The sequence below is a fragment of the Eptesicus fuscus genome, chromosome 12 (genome assembly GCF_027574615.1).
Source record: "Eptesicus fuscus isolate TK198812 chromosome 12, DD_ASM_mEF_20220401, whole genome shotgun sequence".
Classification (NCBI taxonomy): Eukaryota; Metazoa; Chordata; class Mammalia; order Chiroptera; family Vespertilionidae; genus Eptesicus; species Eptesicus fuscus.
Window position 1 is genome coordinate 48,162,047 of NC_072484.1, and position 21,442 is coordinate 48,183,488.

General features: G+C 37.9%; 1 protein-coding gene across 1 annotated transcript in view; it reads left to right on the forward strand.

Annotated features, from left to right (window-relative positions):
- Window positions 1-21,442, forward strand: part of DOK6 (docking protein 6) — a 234,914-nt gene that overhangs the window by 137,307 nt on the left and 76,165 nt on the right. Inside the window, exon 5 of the mRNA XM_008160542.3 lies at window positions 1,095-1,284. Within this exon, the coding sequence (XP_008158764.1) occupies window positions 1,095-1,284 (190 nt within the window). The remainder of the gene's footprint in view (window positions 1-1,094; window positions 1,285-21,442) is intronic.

Genomic DNA, 21,442 nt, shown 5'->3' on the forward strand with positions numbered 1-21,442 from the left:
CGAGGCATTCTGATGGATGATAGCACATTCCTAAACATATCAATCCTCTTCCAACTGCAGCTGCACCATTATCCCTTTCAAAATAATTAATTCAACAGCACTGCCTTTAATGCACTATTCATAATTAAATTTAAACTCACAAGGATTTATATGCCAGTAATTCTTACATTTTTGTTATCATGACTCATTATTTGTTTATAATTCCTCAATTCTTGCAAACCATATTTATTATGGCAATATTTATTTTACCCATAGTTAACCAATATTTATTGATCACTTACTTTAAACTAAGACTAGGAACTAGGGATATTTTATAAGACACTTTATAGGTCATCCTAAGGTCTTTACTTCCTGGAACTTACAAACTAACCTTATTTTCCAAAATTAAGTGCATATAATGCATTTAACTGGGGATTAGAGGCTGCAGAATTTTGTGGAAGCCTTTAAGATGCACAAAAAGTTATAAAACTAGATTTGGAATTATTGCCCAATAATCAGATTTTCAAGTATAAAATATCCAGAAATAAAAGCAATTGTGTATTTTTATTTTTGCATACCAAAAACCACATTATGAAGTCCTGCAGAAGGCAGTAATGAATACCTGCAATTATCATAGGCTGAAATTGACAGTGAATGCAATGTGTTTTGACAGTCAGTCTGAGCGTGCATTGAATACTTCATGCCACAAAGGTAAAAATGAGTACATTCTTGCTTAAATTAAATAAGACACTCCTCTCAGGAATTGTGTGTATGATATCCACTTAGGGTGTGTGAAGAAGCAGACAGGAAGCAGCAATTGGGCTGAAATCCACTTAGCTTTTTCCCTCATTTCTCCACCATACAATTTAACCATTTAATCCCCACCATAGAGAATGCATGCAACAAAAAGTTGTAGGATGAGTGAGCTAATTGATGATTAAGAATACTTGAACTCCTTTTTTCATACACCGTATGGAAGAAGGTAGTGTTTTGCAGTGTATATGGATGTCCCCCAGGGACACAAGACCGCTTTCTGAGGGCTGTAGGCAGGTAGACAAATCAATCCAGTGCAGCTACAGTCATGCCTCCTTTCTCCATTCTTTGTTTCTTTGCAGAGCGGTTCAATGTGTATCTGATGCCTACACCAAATCTGGATATTTACGGCGAATGCACAATGCAGATCACTCATGAGAATATCTATCTCTGGGATATCCACAATGCCAAGGTCAAACTGGTGATGTGGCCTCTCAGCAGCCTGAGGAGATACGGGCGGGACTCCACATGGTTCACCTTTGAGTCAGGAAGGTAAGCTCTAAGGGCAGCAACCAAGCATAGGCGGTGACAGGTAAACTCCTGAAGGAAAGGTTCAATCTAACAGTGTCCAGACTGACCACTGTTTTTATAAAGGTTAGAATTCACCAAGTACATAATTTCTCCAGATTCTTGTTTAGAATAGAATAAAATTGTGTTAATTTTATGGTTAGGTTAATTACCCTACTCAAAATTATTTCAGTCTCTTAGGTTGGCATCAAACTAGTTGCATAATTGTATTAATAATACAATATAGTTTGCAATATTATTACAATAACATATTGCATCCTATTATATTTTTAGTACAATAGAATTTGCATAAAATTCAGCATGTCCTTGCTGGCATTATTTTCTGAGTGCTTTAGAAGCAAACAATTTTGAAAGAAGTTTTATATAAAATATTTTAAATATTTTTTAGGTTTAAAATAAGTTAATGAATATTTATTTATCAAGGTGTTTATGTTAATAACATTAGTTAAGTATAAATATTAATTCAGAATGACTGAACACATGTTGGCAAATCCATAGTTTATGAAATGGGTAACTCAGACTTTAAACTTAGTATATCAAGGCATATACAGGCAGTCCTTGGGTTACGTAGGACTTGACTTATGTCGTCTCGTGGTTACATTGCCATCTCCCATTTATTTATTTAAAAAAAAAAGTTCCGTCATTTCAACGTATGTACATATGTGCTTTATGTTTTTTATTACTTATTTACCAAAAGTAAAGGTCGGGAATTGTTATCTTTCTTTTAAATTTCTTTTACTGTTTCACTTCATTACTGCTGTGTATGTGCTCCATGCGAGTGACGGAGGTGCTTATGTAGGTGGGTTCCGACTTACGGCGAAAATCATAGGAACGGATCTCCAACGTAACCCGGGAACTGCCTGTAGTTGGAATCCATAAATGTCAGAAGTGAATGCTTATTTCCCAATCATTTATCCACAGACAAGGTTGAGACATGAGTTTCAACCAACTAAATCAATGTGTTTATGTTATGACCCCTTTGTGATGTTGTTATCATGCATCCAAGACAAGACCTAGGTTTTGGACTGTATCTGAGAGACGTTTAATGTACCAGACCTCACCCTGGAGATTTGGTTCATCACATTCTGAAAATGAATTTATGGTATTATAAGGTAATTACAGTGAAGTTTTGTTGCACTTGATATAACAATTTTAATTACATAAGTTTCTTCTTATAAAACTGTTAAGTACTTACTCAAGGTCAAATTCTACTAATATCCATCTAGGGTAGGCCAGATGTCTTTTAAATTTTTCAAGGGGAAAAAAACTGAGCAGAAGTAATTTTACGAGTCTGGAGCCCTTTTGCACCTTTTGCACGAAGGTATTATTAAAGTCTGGAGCACATTGATTTCTTGAAAAGCCTCCAATCTTGTGTTTACTTAGCGGCTGTGAGTTCACTCAACTGTCTGCCTAGATACTGGCAGTGTAACCATAATCACATTTTAGATACTTATTAGGAAATAAAAATCCTCATAAGAAAATGAATATTTTTCTACATGTACACTATTTTTAAAAAACCATATAGTTATGAAAAAGGGATTACAGGTTGGAGATTGTCTGACATAAAATTTATGATACATTATTTTGCTGACCTCAAAAGTTAGTGGATGTACATATAAAAAGAGATTGCTTTATTTTTCATCATTTAGCAATATACCCCCAGGGTCCCCTTGCCTGCATCTTTTCCCTGGGTACTCCTATTTTCCTATTTTTATGTAGAGCAATTGAAATACTTTGTTTCCTCATTTCAGTAGGTGTCTCAGGATTTTAAAAAAACAAGTAGTTATTTTTGCTTTTATAGTGGTTACCCTGTATTTTCACTGCATTTGTACCTGTCTACATTAGTTTTTTCTTCAAAGTCTTTAAGGGGGATATACTGGCTCACCCCAGGTTTCAAAATTGATGTTCTCAACCAAAACATCAAATTATTTGATGTGCATTTTGGCTTTTCTAACATTCAATATTAATTGGTTTTCTATGATTTTGATGATTTTTAATAATGTTAAGGTACATGAAAAGATATAAATATATCAAAATAGATAAGGCCCATAATCCTCCAGCTTTCTCTGTTTGGTTTGGTTTTCATTTTTGTTTGTTTTTTGGTTTAGCAGTAATTTTTCTTTGTTGTTTTTGTTGTTGTATGTCACATATACTTAAAGAACAAATATCTTAATGTCTATTAAGTATGTTGACACCTACACGCCTGTGTGCCCTTGGAATCAAGGAAAACTAGATTTAGATCACAGCTCTGTCACTATTAATAATTTAGCTTGCTCCATTTGACCTTTCTGGCCTTCAGTTTTCGTCTTTGCAGAGGAGAATTATAATCTCTACTTCATAGATGTGTGTGGGAAGAGTGAGTTAGTGAATATAAAAAAGCATACATCACATATAGTCACATAGTGGGCACTGGAGAATCTTGATTACTCCTACTCTTTAAAAAACATAATTTTAGTGATTTCAGAGAGAAAGAGATAGGGAGAGAGAGAAATAGAAACATCAGTGATGAGAGAGAAGCATTGATCAGCTGCCTCCTGCACACCCCCTACTAGGGGTCAAGACTGCAACCCAGGCATGTGCCATGACCAGGAATGGAATTTTGACCTCCTGGTTCATAGGTCAATGCTCAACCACTGAGCTACACAGGCCAGACTTGATTACTCCTACTCTTTATCAGAAATTACGTAATTTGCCGCTTTCTAATTTCTGAATGAAGCTTCTACTTAGGTCTGAAGAGTTCTCTTCCTAAAGAACTCTGCTAAGATATATCCTTAGCCAAAAACATGGGAAACCAAGGAAAAAGCTTGGGAGAAGCTTGCATGCAAATGCTGGAGAGATCATTATAAACTCGATGTCTAGAATGGGAAGTTCATGTTACCCATCTTGAGTCAGAAATTTGAGACCAAGAGAAAATGGGACAAGGTGCAACAAGACATTGCGGTACAGACAAGGGGAAGACTGAGTGGCTGTCATTGTACTACCTGGTGCTTGAGCAAACTTTATGGGTTACTAGGTGCCTCTTTCATTGAAGAAGCAGCAGATACACAAGAACTCTATAATTTACCATGCTTAAGTCTGGAATGAGTTTACACTCCAATATTATTACCTGTGGAGAAGTCAAACTTCTTTACCCTTAAAATAGTAAAGGGTAAAGGGGAAAAATCTAAAGGAATCTTAACAAAAAGCTACTAGAATTTAGAAGTGAATTTAGCAAGGTTTCAGCATATAAGATCAATATACAAAAATCAATTTTATTGTATATGTAATCTATGAATAGTTGGAAGGGAAATGTTTGAATATGCCTCTTACACTGTCATCAAGATATGAAATATACATAGAGGTTGATTTAACAAAATATGTTAAAGAGCTGTACATTGAAAGCTAAAATGTAACTGAGAGAAATTAAAGAATACAAAAATAATGGAGACATGTACCTCATTCATTAATTCAAAGACTCTATATTAAGATGAAAATCCTTTCTAAATCAATTTATAGACAATATAATCACAATAAAAATTTCAATTAACTTTTCTGAGGTAAATGACAAGTTGTTTAAAATGTATATAAAATTGCAAAAGACCTAGAATAGCTAAAACAATCTGGAAAAGAACATATCTGATGGATTTCCACTACCTATTTTAAAACTTGCTAGGAAGCTAAAATAATCCAGACACTGTGGTAATGACATAAGGGTTCAGCTAACAGTCAATTGAAAAGAATGAAGAGTTCAAAAATAGATACCTGTATATATAGCCTTTTATTTTTCAATAATATGCTGAGGATATTCAATGTGGTGCTGGAATGACTAGATAACCACAAGGTAGAAAAATAAACTTTGTTCTTATCTCATTGCTAGGTACTAAATTATGTCTGCCCCTAAAATTCATATGTTGACACTCTCACCTTCAATATGATGGTACTTGGTGATGGAACTCTTGGAAAAGAATTCAATAAATTAGGTCATGAGGTTTGGACCCTCATGATGGGATTAATGCCCTTATAAAAAGAGACACCAGAAAGCTGGTTTTCTCTTTATCCTGCCACATGAGGACACAGGGGAAGGTGGTCATCTACCAGCCAGGAAGAGAGTCCACACCAGAAACCAACTAACCTGGCACCTTGATCTTGGACTTCTAGTCTCCAGAACTATGAGAAAATAAATTTCTGTTCTTTAAGTCATCTGTGTATGGTAATAAAGATATACTATAATTTCACTTACTATTACATTGAAAAGTAATCTCTGAGCCCTTTAAAATCAAGTCTCTAAAGCTGTATGGTATTTGAACATACTGACATTAAGATGTTTCCAGAATTAATTATCATAGATAAAGCCACACTGACCATCTGTAAAAATGTACAAATCTCTGATTATTTTCTTAGCCGAACCTTTTTAATGAAGAATCACTGGGTAAAAGGAAGTGAACATTTTCCAGGTTCTTCACAATATAGCAAATTGCTTTCAAGGAAACTGATATCAATTCATACGCCCCCTACTGGTGCAAAGACAGTGCTCTTCCTGACCCCGTAGCCACAAGTATTAAAATGTTGACTTAAGATATTTCTGTTTTGGTAGAGGAATTTGATATTGTGTTATTTTTTATTGTTGTTTGTTTCTATTTATGATTAGAGGCTTGTTCTTGAGTATATTGTTCACTTGTATTTTTTCCGTCACTGATTTTGGGTGTTCTTTTCCCATTAATAATTGGGATGTTGACCAATTTTTGTGCATCTATTTTTATAAATTCCAGACTATCTCACTCTGGTTAAACGAAGCCAAGAGCAGAAGGGTTTTTCCATGCTTGATTTATAGAAGCAAAGCTCTTTGCACAGGTATATGATTTGGTAGCAATTTTTAGCCATTTGTTCATATTTACTGCATGCCCTAGGAAGTAAAAAAAAAATTAGATATATCAAAATACATTTTTTCTGTAATTCCAAAAGAGTAATGCTAAGACAAAGCCTTTTAGGACCTTCATGCCTTTTTTTTCCTGTGTCTAATTTGGTAAATCTCTTGCTACTATAATACTGGGACTAATTTTTTCCCCTAGGATAAAACATTAATTAAATGACTTAGGAAACTGTTCTTATCAAGAAATGGAGACTCTGATCTTAATTTTTGCTCCATTAACTTTAAAGTTCAATACATTTTTATTGAACCCACACATACTTTAGTGTGAATTGCTTTTCATTAATTGGTCTCTAGGGATCCCAATGACAGTTTGGCCTTCCTTTTAGGTTTTTTTACTCTCCTTCAGAAAGTTTCTAAACTTTAGTAATAGTCATTAAATCAAGGAATGATTGCCAGAATCAAAGAGATAAAAATCAATGGAGAAAGATGTGAAGTTCTGGTTTGATCTCCTCCTTGGAGTGGTGGCAGGTTGCCACCTACACCAATGAGACAGCTTACAGGAGGCTACTCTTATATGGCTTTATTAGAACAGTTGAACCATTCATTTATTAACTGTTGATTGATTTTTTTCAAAAGATACATATATTTTCACATTTCTGAAGACCTTCTCTTGAACGGCATCATTCACTGGTTGCTGCCAGGAGGTGATAGTGATTAGTCATAATTGCCTGCATGCACCCGGCCTTGGTCATAGATGCTTATGTTTTTCTCACTTACATTGATGTTAGTGGAATGTTTGTGCTTCCCTTCTTGAGTTTAATTGTATTTCAGTTTAACCTTTTGCACTCGGATGTCGAGTGTGACTCGACACGGTTAGCATCGGTAGCAGCTCGAGAAAAAAGCAAGCGAGTGCAAAGGGTTAATTATAACTCTTTAATGTCTTGGTCAAGAAATCTTTTAGAACCATTTGAAAAAGGAATGTGAATCCTGGGTGCTGTCTAAAAACTCACTATAAACACCTTCTGGTAGATAAAGTATGCGCCAACCAGCATAGAACTTATAAAAGATATGTCAGTGCTTTAGAAGAAAACCTGAAAGTCAAAATCAGCATGCTCTTTTAATGAAGAAATCTGTAGCACTAACTCTCCCAGTGGCAAGTGAAATGATCTTTTGTGAAAAAAGGGAAACAAAAGGCATTGATAACTCTAGGTTGATTCATAAGAGTTGGACTCTGTATGTGTGAAAGCCATTCCTTCCCTAACTTATTTTATTTATATTTTTCTACATGATTAATAGTAATATACTATCATCCATGACAAGTGAGCCTGAGTCTTTCAACATATACAAAAATTGTAAGTGATAAAAAAGCTTTGTATGATAATATAATTGGCACATTTTTCCTATAGTGATATATAAAATGAAGATGGGTCTTATAAACTTGGGTGCTTTATATTTGACAGAATATGACAGTTATGGAGTTTATAATATATGCCAGGCATGTCCTGGGTGGTTGGGATAACTTCATGATGCTTATAAGTTATTTATAAGATAAACGAATTAGTATAAAGATGCATAATATGTTACATGTTGATGAGTATTATGGAAGAAAAGGCATATTAATGGGATGGTTGTGCTGTGGGAGGGTGCTATTTGATAAGGTGGTTAAAGAAGCCTCTTATATATGGAAATATTCCAATAGATACCTAAAGGAATTGAGGAAGAAGGTCTATAGGCATGTACTTGAGAAATAACATTATTGGCCAAGGGAGTGTCATGTCTGAAAGCCTGACCAGGAACAGTGTCACACTTGCATATATAAGGAACAGAAAGTGTGGCCAGAGCAGAATGAGTGAGGGAGTTTTAGGAGATGACATCAGACAAGGGCTATGGGCCAGACTAAGTAGCATCTTTTGGGTTAGCTGAAAGATTTGGGATTTTACTTTCAATGGAATGGGAAGCCAATGGGGCATGTAGTCAAGCTGATGCAATCTCATCTGTGTTATAAGAAGAGATTACTCTGGATGTTGTTAGACCAAAGGTGTAGCAGGGAAGAAGAGGGGAAGATGCCAGGTTTAAAGTTCGAGTCTGAATAGATGTGGAAAGTGAGAAAACTCTATTAATCAGGTATGACTTCAAGAATTAGTCCAAGCAACCAGAAAAACATAGTTGCCATTTACTATAACATAGAAGACTGAAGGGGTGAAAGATTAGGTTGAAAATCAGGAGTAGTCATTCACATATTTTTAATACGATCTTTTTCTAATTGTTCTATTCATTCTTATTATTGCTGTTACTCTCTAACAATGTGTAATTCCTTTACATAGGAATATGGTATGAGGAAAAAAGTATTTGTAGGATTCAGTACTATCTGCGGTTTCAGGCATCCACTGGGGATCTTTAGAACATATCCTACATGGATAAGGGGGGACTAACTCTTTACTTTGGTATTTGTCTTTAAGATAGAGGGTATAATATTTACTTTTGTGTTATTATGAAAGCTCCAGAAATAGGGTAAGGTGTTTAGTAAATAGTGGCCCATAGTAGTCCTGGCCAAGTAGCTCAGTTGGAGTGTCATCCCATACATCAAAAGTTTTGGTTTCAATTCCCTGTCAGGGCCTACTTAGGTTGCAGGTTACAACCCCAGTCAGGGCGCATACAGGAGGCAACTGATTACTGTTCCTCTTACACCTTGATGTTTCTCTCTCTCTCTCTCTCTCTCTCTCTCTCTCTCTCTCTCTCTTCTCTGTCTCTCTCTCTCTCTCTCTCTCTCTCTCTCTCTCTCTCTCTCCACCCCTCTCTCTCAAATCAATAAACAAATCCTCAGATGAGGATTTTTTTTAAAATAGTAGCCACAGTAGACCCTGTGCAAATCTTTTAGCTTTATTCTCCACATTTTTTTGTATATTTTTATTTCTGTTTTTCCTCTACCTAAATATCTTTTAAGGCACGGTCATTTTGTGTACTTATTTTTTGTGTTTTTCAGAGCTCCAGAGCTATTGGATGCAATTATTTTGGCACAAGTATCATATTCATCTACAGGCAGATTTACTGAGATGCTAATGAGCTACCAGCCTCAGGACCCCTCTCTAATAAAAGGGTCCCTTACAATCTCAATATTGAACATGTGTGATCAATATTTTTATCATTGTGCACAAGTGAAATATTTTTCTATTCTTATTAAAGTGAAAGCCTCCAGAACTGTATAAACTTTGGGCCCTTCAAAAACCTGGATCTGTACCTGCTCACTCTTATATCTGTTAAAGTATTTTCCCAATGTGGGTCCTGGATTTGTAAAAGCATATCTACCTATTGCTCACCCTTTCCTTTCTAAATGGAACTTTTAAAAAACCTCACTCCCAATGTGGTGGCCTGCACTGGAGGCATGGTACCTCACCATGAAACATTGATGCCTGGATCACATGGAAATTAAACTGCTGATCTTGGCCCTAAACTTAATCAGTGCTCTGAGCAAAGTGATAAAAAGAAGTTATAAACTCAACAGTGCACCCCACTGTGGAGAAGGGAGTTCACACACCTGGTCTGTGATCCACCTCTCTCCCGAGCAACACTAAAGGGATCTCCAGGGCGACAGAAAGAAAGCAAGGGATGCCATCTCATCTTGTACACATGCTAGTGACCTCCTGGAAAGTAAACTAATGATATTGCTGGAAGGGGATTTCGCATCCATGGATACGCTTAGCGGGATGCTCCTTGCTTGGGATTCCTGTGGCGAACAGACTGCAACTGTGGATTTATGAGACAGAGCTCCCTAGAGAGTGCCACTTAAACCAAATATTTGGGACATAAATAAAGGCATTTCCTAACTCAGAACTCTGCTGGGTGACCCAGCCATGTTCTTGACAAAGAGACCTCATGCATCTGTGGAGATAGTGAATATCCAGTGCCAGGAGCTGGTGGCCCACACCTCTTCCTGCCTTCTTATGCCTCTTGATTGTGGTAAAATGTGATACTTGTAAAATCTCCTGACAAACTGACCCTTTGGCCTGACTCACCCCCAATATGCTCAAAAATGGTTGCCAGAGAATCAGTAAAATTCAGAACAGAAAATGTGATCCATCAGTATTCCTTATAAATGAGTAATCCCTTAACATAAATGTTTTAGCAATATGTCTGGGTCTGATGAAAAAATAATAAATAAAATAGATGTTTCAATTCGCTTTTATTAGCACCACTATACCACCTAGTTGGAACAAAGAGCTGAAGAGATTTTGCAAGGAAATTTATTTCAAATCATTGAATATTCAGCAATATTTTTTTATTGATTTTGGAGAGGAAGGGAGAAGGAGAGAGAGATAGAAACATCAATGATCAGAAAGAATCAGCTGCCTCCTGTACAACCCACACTGGGGATCAAGCCCACAACCTGGGCATGTGCCCTGATCAGAAATTGAGCCATGACCTCCTGATTCATAGGTTGGCACTCAACCACTGAGCCATGCCGGCTGGCTTAGCAATATTTTTATATGATAAATATGTTATGTATACAGTGACATTCTCCCAAATGTGATTAGTGCATTTGTCAAAACATAAAGTACTTAGGCATGTTGAATTATGCTTTCATTGGCTCACAGAATGACTCCAAGAGTACATGAATCAAGAAGGATTTCATGTGTATAATGTGTGTGCATAAATCAAACTATGCCACAGAAACTCATTTTGTATGTTTACTTTTATTTGCTATTTTGATTGTAATCAATATAATTTAGAAAACCCATTCCTTAGGGAAAAGTACTAGAATGAAAAAAATCTTTACAGCTGACCACATTTGGCATTATGACATTGTACATTTCTCACATTAAGGTAATGTAACGAGGTGGTTTTAAACTAAAATATGAAATCGCAGACAATGCGCGCTGGGTTAAGGTTTCCTTGTGGGAGATACTTAACTCCTTTGAGCATCACTTTCCTCATCTGAAGACTGGAGATTAATTTTGCCTCATGCATGGGGTTGTTTTAGAATTAAATGAGATGATACGCACATAAGGAAATGATCACAGTGCTGGCATGTGGCAAGCACGCAGCAAGTGAGAGCCACAGCTACTATGAATTAGACCCATTGTGTCTTTTGTTTTCATTTGAGGCAGCATCTGCATTTAGAGGACACCTGCGTTTTCTATTTTAAAAGAGAAACTACAAATCAGGTCACACGTGATAATAAACAAGGTAGCATATGCTGACAGCTTTTCAAGCGGAAGGCCTCAGTGCCCCTAGCTCTCACGCCCTGTTCTGTGTGGCAGAATGTCAATCAAGTGCTTAGTTAACCACAGGCCTGAGGAATGAGAAACACAACTTTTGACATTTGGCTTTGCAGATGCAATGAATTCTTCCAACCTTTCAGTCTTTGAAATAAAGGACTCTCCCTGGAGTTCCATTTGAAAGACTCACGCTCCATTGCTCTGTAAAAGGATTGTATTTGAAACAAGTCAAACCAGGGTCAGGCAGGCATAGAACGTGCCCCCACTGACTTTCTATTTGCTTTCCTATTACCACTTTGAACCCACTCTGCTAGTGCCTGGGATTTCTGAGGCTACTATGTTTGCATTCGTTGTATTACTATTAAGGCAATTGGCAGGAACTGGATCATTCAGCAGAGAGCTGGACAGCCAACCCACTAGTAATTGTGCTGGAATTAACTAATTTATTTGCAATATAAAGTCTAATCAAAAGGAAAAGGAATGCTTTAGCAATATCATTTCAGCAGCCAAATCCCAGCTCTATTCAAATGGATTCATTTGTATTTCCTCCAACCTTGCTTAAGCAAGCTCAAAACTAATTCCTCTCTCCTAAGGAGGTCAAAGTGCAATATGGACCCTCCTCCAGATGAAATTTGTGCCTCCTTGAGGAAGGATTCTTTTCTCCTTCACATTATTGGGGAATTGGTTGTGCAAAGCCCACTTAGTCCATATTATTCTGTAAAGCTCCACCTTAAGGAGTAAATTGGAAAACTTTAGCTGAGAATGGCACCCTATAATGAGTACTGTGGGCAATTTTTTAAAAATATATTTTTATTGATTTCAGAGAGGAAGGGAGAGAGAGAGAAAGAGAAAAAAAACATCAATGATGAGAATCATCGATCGGCTGCCTCCTGAACTCTCCCCACTGGGGACCGAGCCTGCAACCCGGGCAGGTGCCCTTGACCAGAATCAAACCCGGGACCCTTCAGTCCTTAGGCCAACGCTCTATCCACTGAGCTAAACCGGCCAGGGTATGTGGGCAATTTAGTACGCAGCTACCTTCAATTATAAGTGACAAACTATAAATGTATCACATGAGGTTCTAATATGATGTTTCTCTTTTCACCATGGAAATGGTGAAAACCATAACCCAAAATAGCTAGGGTTATATTTTGTTTCGTGTCGTTATGCAGGTTCCACTGATTCTCTGCTCTAGCCACATGTTTTATCCTATACGAATCTACCTTAGAATGCCTTGTATTGTTTCATTTAAAGAAGATTCTCAGATTATGCCTTTAGTTACTCAAAGTTGCTTCATATAAAACTCTTTACAACATTGACAAAAATGTCTTCCTCTGGTTACTTAGGACTTGTCTTAGAATGGTGTCTTAAATTCTGCTACTTTTGCTAAGAATAACTTGTGAATTCTTTCTAATTTCCAAATGAGCAAAACTCCTGGGGAACATTGATCTGATTTTCTATCCCTATGGTTTTGGGTTTTTTTCCAGAATGTTATTTAAATGCGTGTCTGGCTACTTTCAATTAGCATAATGCCTTTTAGATTTTTCCATAGTGTCTCATACAGAAGAGTTCATTTCTTTTTATTGTGCTATGAATGTACTACAAATTCTTTACCCACTCACCAGTTAAGAATTTTAAGCATATTTTAGTTTCTTGCTTTACATAAACTCTTGAGTTCTGGTTTTAAGGAAAATTCTATTTCACTTTTTTCTGTACTCCGGAGAAATTGACTCAGTTTAGCTCATAAATTTCTGCATCTAATGTAGATTTATTTCTGAATATTAATCGCTATACAATGTAGTATTTCATTACAAAAAGCTTTTGTAATCCAAAGATTAATATATGAAAGTATTCATTGTCTCATTTTAAGATATATTTCTCTGTGAGTAAAACATAAACTTCAAGAAATAAATATTTTATGAAAGCAATAGAAAATATGGGAATATATTTCATGTTGCACCTAATAAGTATTTATAAACAAAAAAAAAGAATACATTGGTAATTGTTTTAATAGGTTTTATTATTATTTAAATTTGATGAGGTCAGCAAATTGGGGGATTTTTGCCATTGAAAAGACAGTTTGTTACTTACAGTTCCCAAGAGAAGGGAGGCATGCAATGGCTTGGGGGAGGAGAGTAAGTGGGGCACATGGGGAAGCACCAGGGTTGGTCAGTGGGAGACAAGGGCCTTTATTGTGGAACTGATGAGGCAGGGTAAGCAGGCTTAGGATTGGCTGGTTTGAATAATTTTAGCTGGCATAGGGGCAGCTTTGCCCCCAGTTGTTGGTTACCTGGCCCCAGAGTGATTAAGGCAGCTGGATAGTGACCCAGAGTGGGAGGGCCCAGTGAAGTAGGTAGCTAGAGATTGGGGCTCTGCACTTGAAAAGCATGCTTGCAGGTGAGTTATTTATAGTCTCTAGGAATTGCCTGGCAAGGAGCAGCCCCTCTTGAGCCAGCAAGGTCCTCAATGTCAAAGATCAGAATTCAGAAAAGACATAGTACAGTAATGTATTTTCTAAGTATATAGTCTTCTAAAAAAATGTAACTCTTTCAATGCTCTTTAAAATTAGTCGGAAGTTGCCTTGTCCAACCTCTGTGGCAGAATTCTGAGTCACTACAGCTGATGGGAACAAGAGCAGAGGGAGCTGTGGTGTCAGTCAGTCCTGGAGACACTGAGGAGTAGATTTGCCTCTTCCTGCTTTTGAAGTGATTGGGTGGCGGAAGGAAACAGTGGAGTGAAGCACGCCACAGCCGACTGAAAACTGAGGGAAGCAGGCAATTCCCACACAGCAAGAAGGGTTGAGTTGCTTAATTCTCTAAGCAGAAAGCAGAAACTCTTCAGTGAGTTGGAAGTAACAATAGAGCACATTTCATCAAGAAAGGAACTATGAGGCAGGGTTTGGAAATAACAAGGTGATAAGATTGTTAGAGAAAATGTTTCTCAATGATGAAGCCTTTATTTAGTTTTTTAAAAGGAAGCCTATTTGGTGCCACACTCATCAAAGAGTAATCACTTTCTATTGTGCCAATAGCTTTACCTCATAAATGAGAGAGAATGTGCCTGGTATTTTCATACAAGTCATGAATTCTCCCCTTCAGATAAACCCGGTAACATACACTATGAACTCTTCATCAGCTGGTTCTCTATTTGCCTCTCACTGTAATGTGACCAAAGATAGCATTGACCTGGGTGAGTTACTGGCAGTGAGAATGAGGATGACCATTGGTATGAATATACTACACTCTGCATAAAGGAAAACTGGGGTGAGTTCAGAATCTAAACAGCTAAGACATTGGGAATACAAAATAATTTAATACTAAACATCGGGAATACAAAATAATGGTTTAATGTGTGCTGGACCTTAATCCTATCTAATAAAAGAGAAACATGCAAATTGACCGTACCTCCACTATGCCCACAAGCCACGCCCACCAGCCAATCAGGAGCGAGTATGCAAATTAACCCAACCAAGATGGCAGCGGCCACAGAGCTGGAGCCATCCAGAGGCTTGGGTTACCCTGGGCGATGGAGGAAGCCAAGCTTCCCGCAGCCCTGGCCTGCCTTGGCCTCCACTCAAGGCTACAAAGTTTCAATTATAGAAGATAAATAAATCCCTGATACCTGCTTCCAGCCTATGCTTGGGTCACCGGGGGGCATGGCCAACCTACAAACAACTACAGGCCCTCGCACAGGCTGCCCCACACCCCAAGGAAACCCCCACCCTGATCCGGGACACCCTTTAGGGCAAACCAGCTAGCCCCCACCCGTGCACCAGACCTCTATCCTATCTAATAAAAGAGTAATATGCAAATTGACTGTCACTCCAACATACAAGATGGCTGCCCCCATGAGGTCAAAGATGACTGCCCCCATGTGAACACAAGATGGCTGCCACAAGATGGTCAGCAGGGGAGGGCAGTTGGGAGGGACCATGCCTGCAAAGGAGGGCAGTTGGGGATGATCAAGCCTGCAGGGAAGGGCAGTTGGGGGGGGGACCCAGGCCTGCAGGGGAGAGCAGTTGGGAGGGACCAGGCCTGCAAGGGAGGGCAGTTGGGAGGCAATCAGGCCAGCAGGGGAGGGCAGTTGTGGGCAATCAGGCCAGCAGGGGAGAGCAGTTGGGAGGGACCACACAAGCAAGGGAGGGCAGTTTGGGGTGATCAAGCCTGCAGGGAAGGGAAGTTGGGGGGGACCCAGGCCTGCAGGGGAGAGCAGTTGTGGGGCACCAGGCCTGCAGGGGAGAGACCAGGCCTGCAGGACAGGGCAGTTAGGGGTGACCAGGCTTGCAGGGGAGGGCAGTTGGGGGGGGACCAGGCTGCAGGGGATGGCAGTTGGGGGTGACCAGGCTGGCAGGGGAGGGCAGTTAGGGGTGACCAGGCCAGCAGGGGAGGGCAGTTAGGGGCCATCGGGCTGGCAGGGGAGCAGTTAGGCATCAATCAGGCTAGCAGGGTAGTGGTTAGGGGGTGATCAGGCTGGCAGGCAGAATTGGTTAGGGGCAATCAGGAAGGCAGGCAGGTGCACAGTTGGGAGCCAGCAGTCCTAATTGGAGAGGGTGCAGGCTGGGCTGAGGGACACACACCTCCCCATGCATGAATTTCATGCACCAGGCCTCTAGTTATTATATAATCCTAAGAGAGGGAAGGATTTAATTAAATTGTTGAAACTAAAATGTGATTAACACCTAAAGTCCTAGGCCCCATGTGGTTGAGCAGTAGTTTGCATTAGCATTAGTTCTCACCAATGGAACATGCTTTAAAGATTAAGCATGGAACTATGATTAAGGAAGCACAGACTTGCATTGATGTGTTTATATGTATTTTATAACCTGATTTACATTATTAAGCATAATAATAGCTACTGGCTTCCCATGCTGTTATAGTGTATAATTATACTTGTGAATGATCTTTCTGACACCTCTCTCTCTCTCTCTCTCTCTCTCTCTCTCTCTCTATATATATATATATATATATATATATATATATATATATTTATGAAATACAAATATTTGTTGTTGCATGTTATTGAGTTAGCTTTGACTCCTGGCCACCCTACAAATGAGTGGTGTTCTCAATGGCCTGTCCTCAGTAGCTCTGATCAGCTCCTGTAGACAGATGCCTGTGGCTTCCTTTATGGAGTCAATCTACCTCATATTTTGGTTTTCTCTTTTTTTACTACTTCTGATTTTTTTCTAGCATTGTTATCTTTTCCAAAAAACATCCTGTCTTCTCATGATGTGTCCAAAGTAAGACAGCTTTATTTTTGTCATTTTTGCTTTCAATGATGTCTCAGGCTTAATTTGCTCCAGGACCCACTTGTTCATCCTTCTGGCAGTCCGGAATACCCATAGAGCTTCCCTCCAGCCCCGTATTCCAAGTGAATTGATTTTTTTTCTATCAGACTTCTTCACTGTCTGACTTTAGCATCCATGCATAGCAATAGGAGACTGATGATCTTAACCTTAATCTTTAATGACACATCCTTGTTCTTTGTGATCTTTCATATTTCTTTGTTTTTTCCCTACCCACACCTTTTTGCAGATAACTCCTTCCATGATCTACCCAGTCTTGTGGCCCAGCCCTCCCCAACACTCTTCTTATGAATCATACCACTTCTGTCACAGCACTTATTTTCTTAGATTATTTTTATAGTTTCTTATTTCATTGTTGCCACCCTACTGATGAAGCCCTGGAATGCTGCTACTATTGCTTATTGCACTCAGTATTTTCAGTGTATGTACATATAAGTTAATTCTAGAATTAATGGATTTTCAAAGTTCTATGATATTTTAATTACAAAGAAATAAATCTTAACTTACATTACATTTATTTCTCAAAAGATATGTGACTATCTTTATTTTAGGCTAAAGATAAAGTTTCAATGCTATAATTCACTAAGATGCCCTTCATCTCTGAGTCATTCTGTCAGCATTCTAATTCAAAGTACAGAATTTACAGTGTCAGGATCTTGGAGAAGGCAAACATAAATTGCCTCAGGAAGAAGATAATGTGCATTTTAGGGCTCATATTATTTCAATAAAAAGTTTATCACACAATAAAAAATAATCAGAACACAGAAAGATGAGACAGCATGAAGAACAACTAGATGTTGTTCTTCATGTGGACAATAATAATAAGCCCAGAGATACCAAGTCCTGCAGTTATCATCTGCAGACTTTGAGATAAATGTGCCTACAACAATTAAAGAGATAACCAACAAGGTTTAGAATTTAGCCCAAACACTGGAAACTATTTTGAAAACAGAGCATATGAGAATATCAAATTGTGGTATAAAACAGCAAAAATTATCATTGTTATATTAGTAGTATTATTGATACTATGATCATCATTACCATCTCTGGCAATTCTCAGAGCTCATTGGATTCTTGCTCATTCATTTCTCTTATGTGTTTGCAAGGCAGATGGAAGCTGGGATGGAACATTTCAGAGACTTCCTTGCTCACATGTCTGAAAGCTGACATCATTCAGATCTAGATCTCCACTGGGGAGTAAGCTGGACACTTAGACGTAGCCTCCTTAAGGTAGCCTATGCTTCCTAAAGCATGATGATTGAGTTCTAAGAGCAAGTATCTCAACAAAGATGGAGTCAAGTAGAAGCTAGCTTTTATGAGCTAAAACTGGAGGTTTACATATTACTTGTGTTCCATCCTGTTCACTAGAAGTAAATCACTAAGACAAGCCCAGATTCAATGGAAGTGGAGTAAGACTCTTTTTTTGATAGAAATAATGTCAAAAAATTGCAGGTTCAAACAACATAAAACAACTAACATTATGAATAAATTAAATTACAGATTAGACATATCTGAATAAATAATTAATTGGAAAAAAGCTCAAGAGGAAATATCCAGGAAAAAAAAATCATAGACAAAAGTCTGTAGGAGAACATGAGGAACATGGAGAATTCTTATGTATAATTGGAGTGATAGAAGAGAAGAGTGAAAAATGAGCAATGCAGAATTTTAAGATATAATGGCTGAAAATTTTCAAAAAAAATAAAAGACGTCATACCATAGAGTGAAGAATTTCTACTAAATATAAGATGGATAAATAAAAATGAACTTACAAAGAAACATTTTATTTTCAAAACCTGCAATATAACATAGCGAATAGCTTTACGGGTTATGAAAGCCAGGAAAAAATGGAATAAAACCTATGAGATACTAAAGGAAAATAACTGTCTACTAAAAATTCTATTATTAGTGAAAATATTCTTCATGAATAAATGCAAAATAAAAATGTTTTATAATAAAAATGTTTTACAAACCAAAGCAAACAACAGACCTTTAAGAAAGGAAATATAGATATACTAAAAAATATATTTCATGCAAAAGAAAACTGTTCCCAAAATAAAGATGAAAAGAGTGAATATCTGAAACTTAAGAAGTTGATTCTGACAGTTATTTGGAAGTGAATTAGAAAAACTCCTGTAATTTAGCCAGTTCATTCTTGAAGAATAAGCTGAGAGGACATATCCTTCCAGGGTAACATTAGCACAAGAATAGATCTTTGGCCATTAGAAGTAACATACAAACTCTTACATAGATGTTTGTTTTACAGCGAAGTTGGTACTCTAGAACCTTGGGGAATACCCACTTGACTTACACTATTTTTAGTAAATGGTGCAAGTCAACTGGATAACCCTAGGGAATCCTATCTAATAAGGAGGGAATATGCTAATTGACTGTCGCACCCTCAAAGATGGCGGCACCCACAGTCAATAAGGAGGGAATATGCTAATTGACTGCTCCGCCCTCAAAGATGATGCTGCCCACAGCCACAAGATGGCGATGCCCAGTCCCTTCAGCCCCACCGGGGCAGCAGGCACATGGCAAGGGCTGGCCTGAGGTGTAGGCAAGCCTCAGATGGTGGCTGCCCAGCTGCCCAGGGCCAGCCTGAGGTGCAGGCAAGACTCGGATAGCAGCTGCCCAGCCATCCAGGGCCGCCCGAGGCTCAGGTAACCAGGGCCGGCTGAGGCTTGAGCTGCCAGCAGTGGCAGCAGCAGTGATGAGGCATGGATCGGCGAGTCACCTCCCGCCCCTGAGGGCTGCCAGACTGTGAGAGGGGGCAGGCCAGGCTGAGGGACCCCCTCCAATGCATGAATTTTCATGCACTGGGCCTCTAGTAAAGAATAACTTGATACAACCCCAAAATTTGTTATTTTTAGACATTAAAATGTTCTGAATCCTATTTTAGGATGCTAACAGGTAGAACACACTGAGAAGCATGATAATTCTAGTTTGTATCTGTTAAAATATTTTACTATGATAATATTGGGTCAACTTTCAACTCTTTACCTATATCTCTTAATTTCTTAACTGAAAGGAAACTTAGTAGGTAATAAGATTAGGACAAGTGGTTAAGTCAGGAATGGTTCAATGTTTGCATTTCCCTTATGGATTTATGTTAATTCTAATGTTAAATATGTTTGTTTAGGACAATGAACAAAGAGCCACCAAGGTGAAAATAGAAAATCTGAATACAAAGTTCAGACTCTCAAGCTTAAGTTACTATTGGCCTAGATTCAGTGTCGGCAAACTCATTAGTCAACAGAGCCAAATATCAACAGTACAACGATTGAAATTTCTTTTGAGAGCCAAATTTTTTAAACTTAAACTTCTTCTAATGCCACTTCTTTAAAATAGACTCACCCAGGCCGTGGTATTTTGTGGAAGAGCCACACTCAAGGGGCCAAAGAGCCTCATGTGGCTCATGAGATGCAGTTTGCCAACCATAGGCCTAGAATATCAAAATTGATTTCCTGAAGGATAGTCAAGTGAGAGTTTACACGGTTGAAAGTCTTCCATCTATCTTTCAGCATAATTTACATGGACATAATATTTAACTCATCCACTTATTTCTTCATATAGTCATTTCACAGTTGTTGGATTCCAACTTTTGAATGATAGTTAGCATGGTGATTATATGATCATGTTCCCTTAAAAGACTATTTCTTAAAATCAAAGCTTCAGAAGATTTATTGTAAGGCAGTTCGTCGAGAGTGATGATTTTAATCAAATGAGCATACTTCAAAAATCTAAAGAGGTGGAATAAGTAAATTCCTATATTAAGAGCTAAATACAAGCAGAAAGGAGGAATTTTTCTGTTGTTCTTAGAAATGCCCTTACAACTTGCCTCATAAATGTATTTGTAGATTCAACCTTGACTTTCTTATCATTTTTGTCCTTAATGTTGCTTGTGTTCACTAGCATAAAGATTGTACATAAATTCCAAAGCTTGCCTTCATCAGGTCATAAATAAGAAGAGCCTATCCTCATGTACTTTGGATATAATACAAATTTCTAGATTAAAATGTTCCCTCCTGTGTTCTTGTCAGATCTCTTCAATAAGTGATAGAGAATATTACCTAAAGTCCTTCTCTGAAAGGTCTTTTCTCCAACAAGCAGATCCACTTCTGGCACATGCAGGCACACAAAACATATCTGCTTAGTTATTTCAAGATGTTCATAGCCTAAGCCAAGTATTCACTCGGAGAGTGTGATTTATTTTCTGGCTTATCTCCTCTTCTAATGGGCGTACCTTGATGACCTACTCACCAGAGGTTCTAAGGTAGTTAGCTATACATCGACCAGAGTGAAAATAAACATAATCATAAAGTTTTTCATAAAAATACGTTTATGACAATATAAATTCTAAGACTATGAAAATAATGCTTTGGTTATCTAAAAGAATAAGTTTAATTTACTTTCTCCAGTCACATTGGGCATGCGGCACACACTCAGGTGTATTCTCCAACTGCAGCAACATCTTCATCTCTCTACCTTGACACTCGTCATCCATCAAAAAATGCTAATTATATTAGTTCTTTCCGGAGCCAGCTCCCTTGGAAGGGATTTTCAAAATGCAGTGGAACCATTGTTATGAAATTATTTAAAGTATGTATTTCATACATTTATTGATGAGAACAAAAACATAGAGAAAAGAACCATTAAAGAATTATTTTTCTTACAGCTATAAAAGACAAACTAAAAATGTGTGAATAAATAAAAAGTGAACACCTATTTTTTCTGAACTAGAATGAAGTT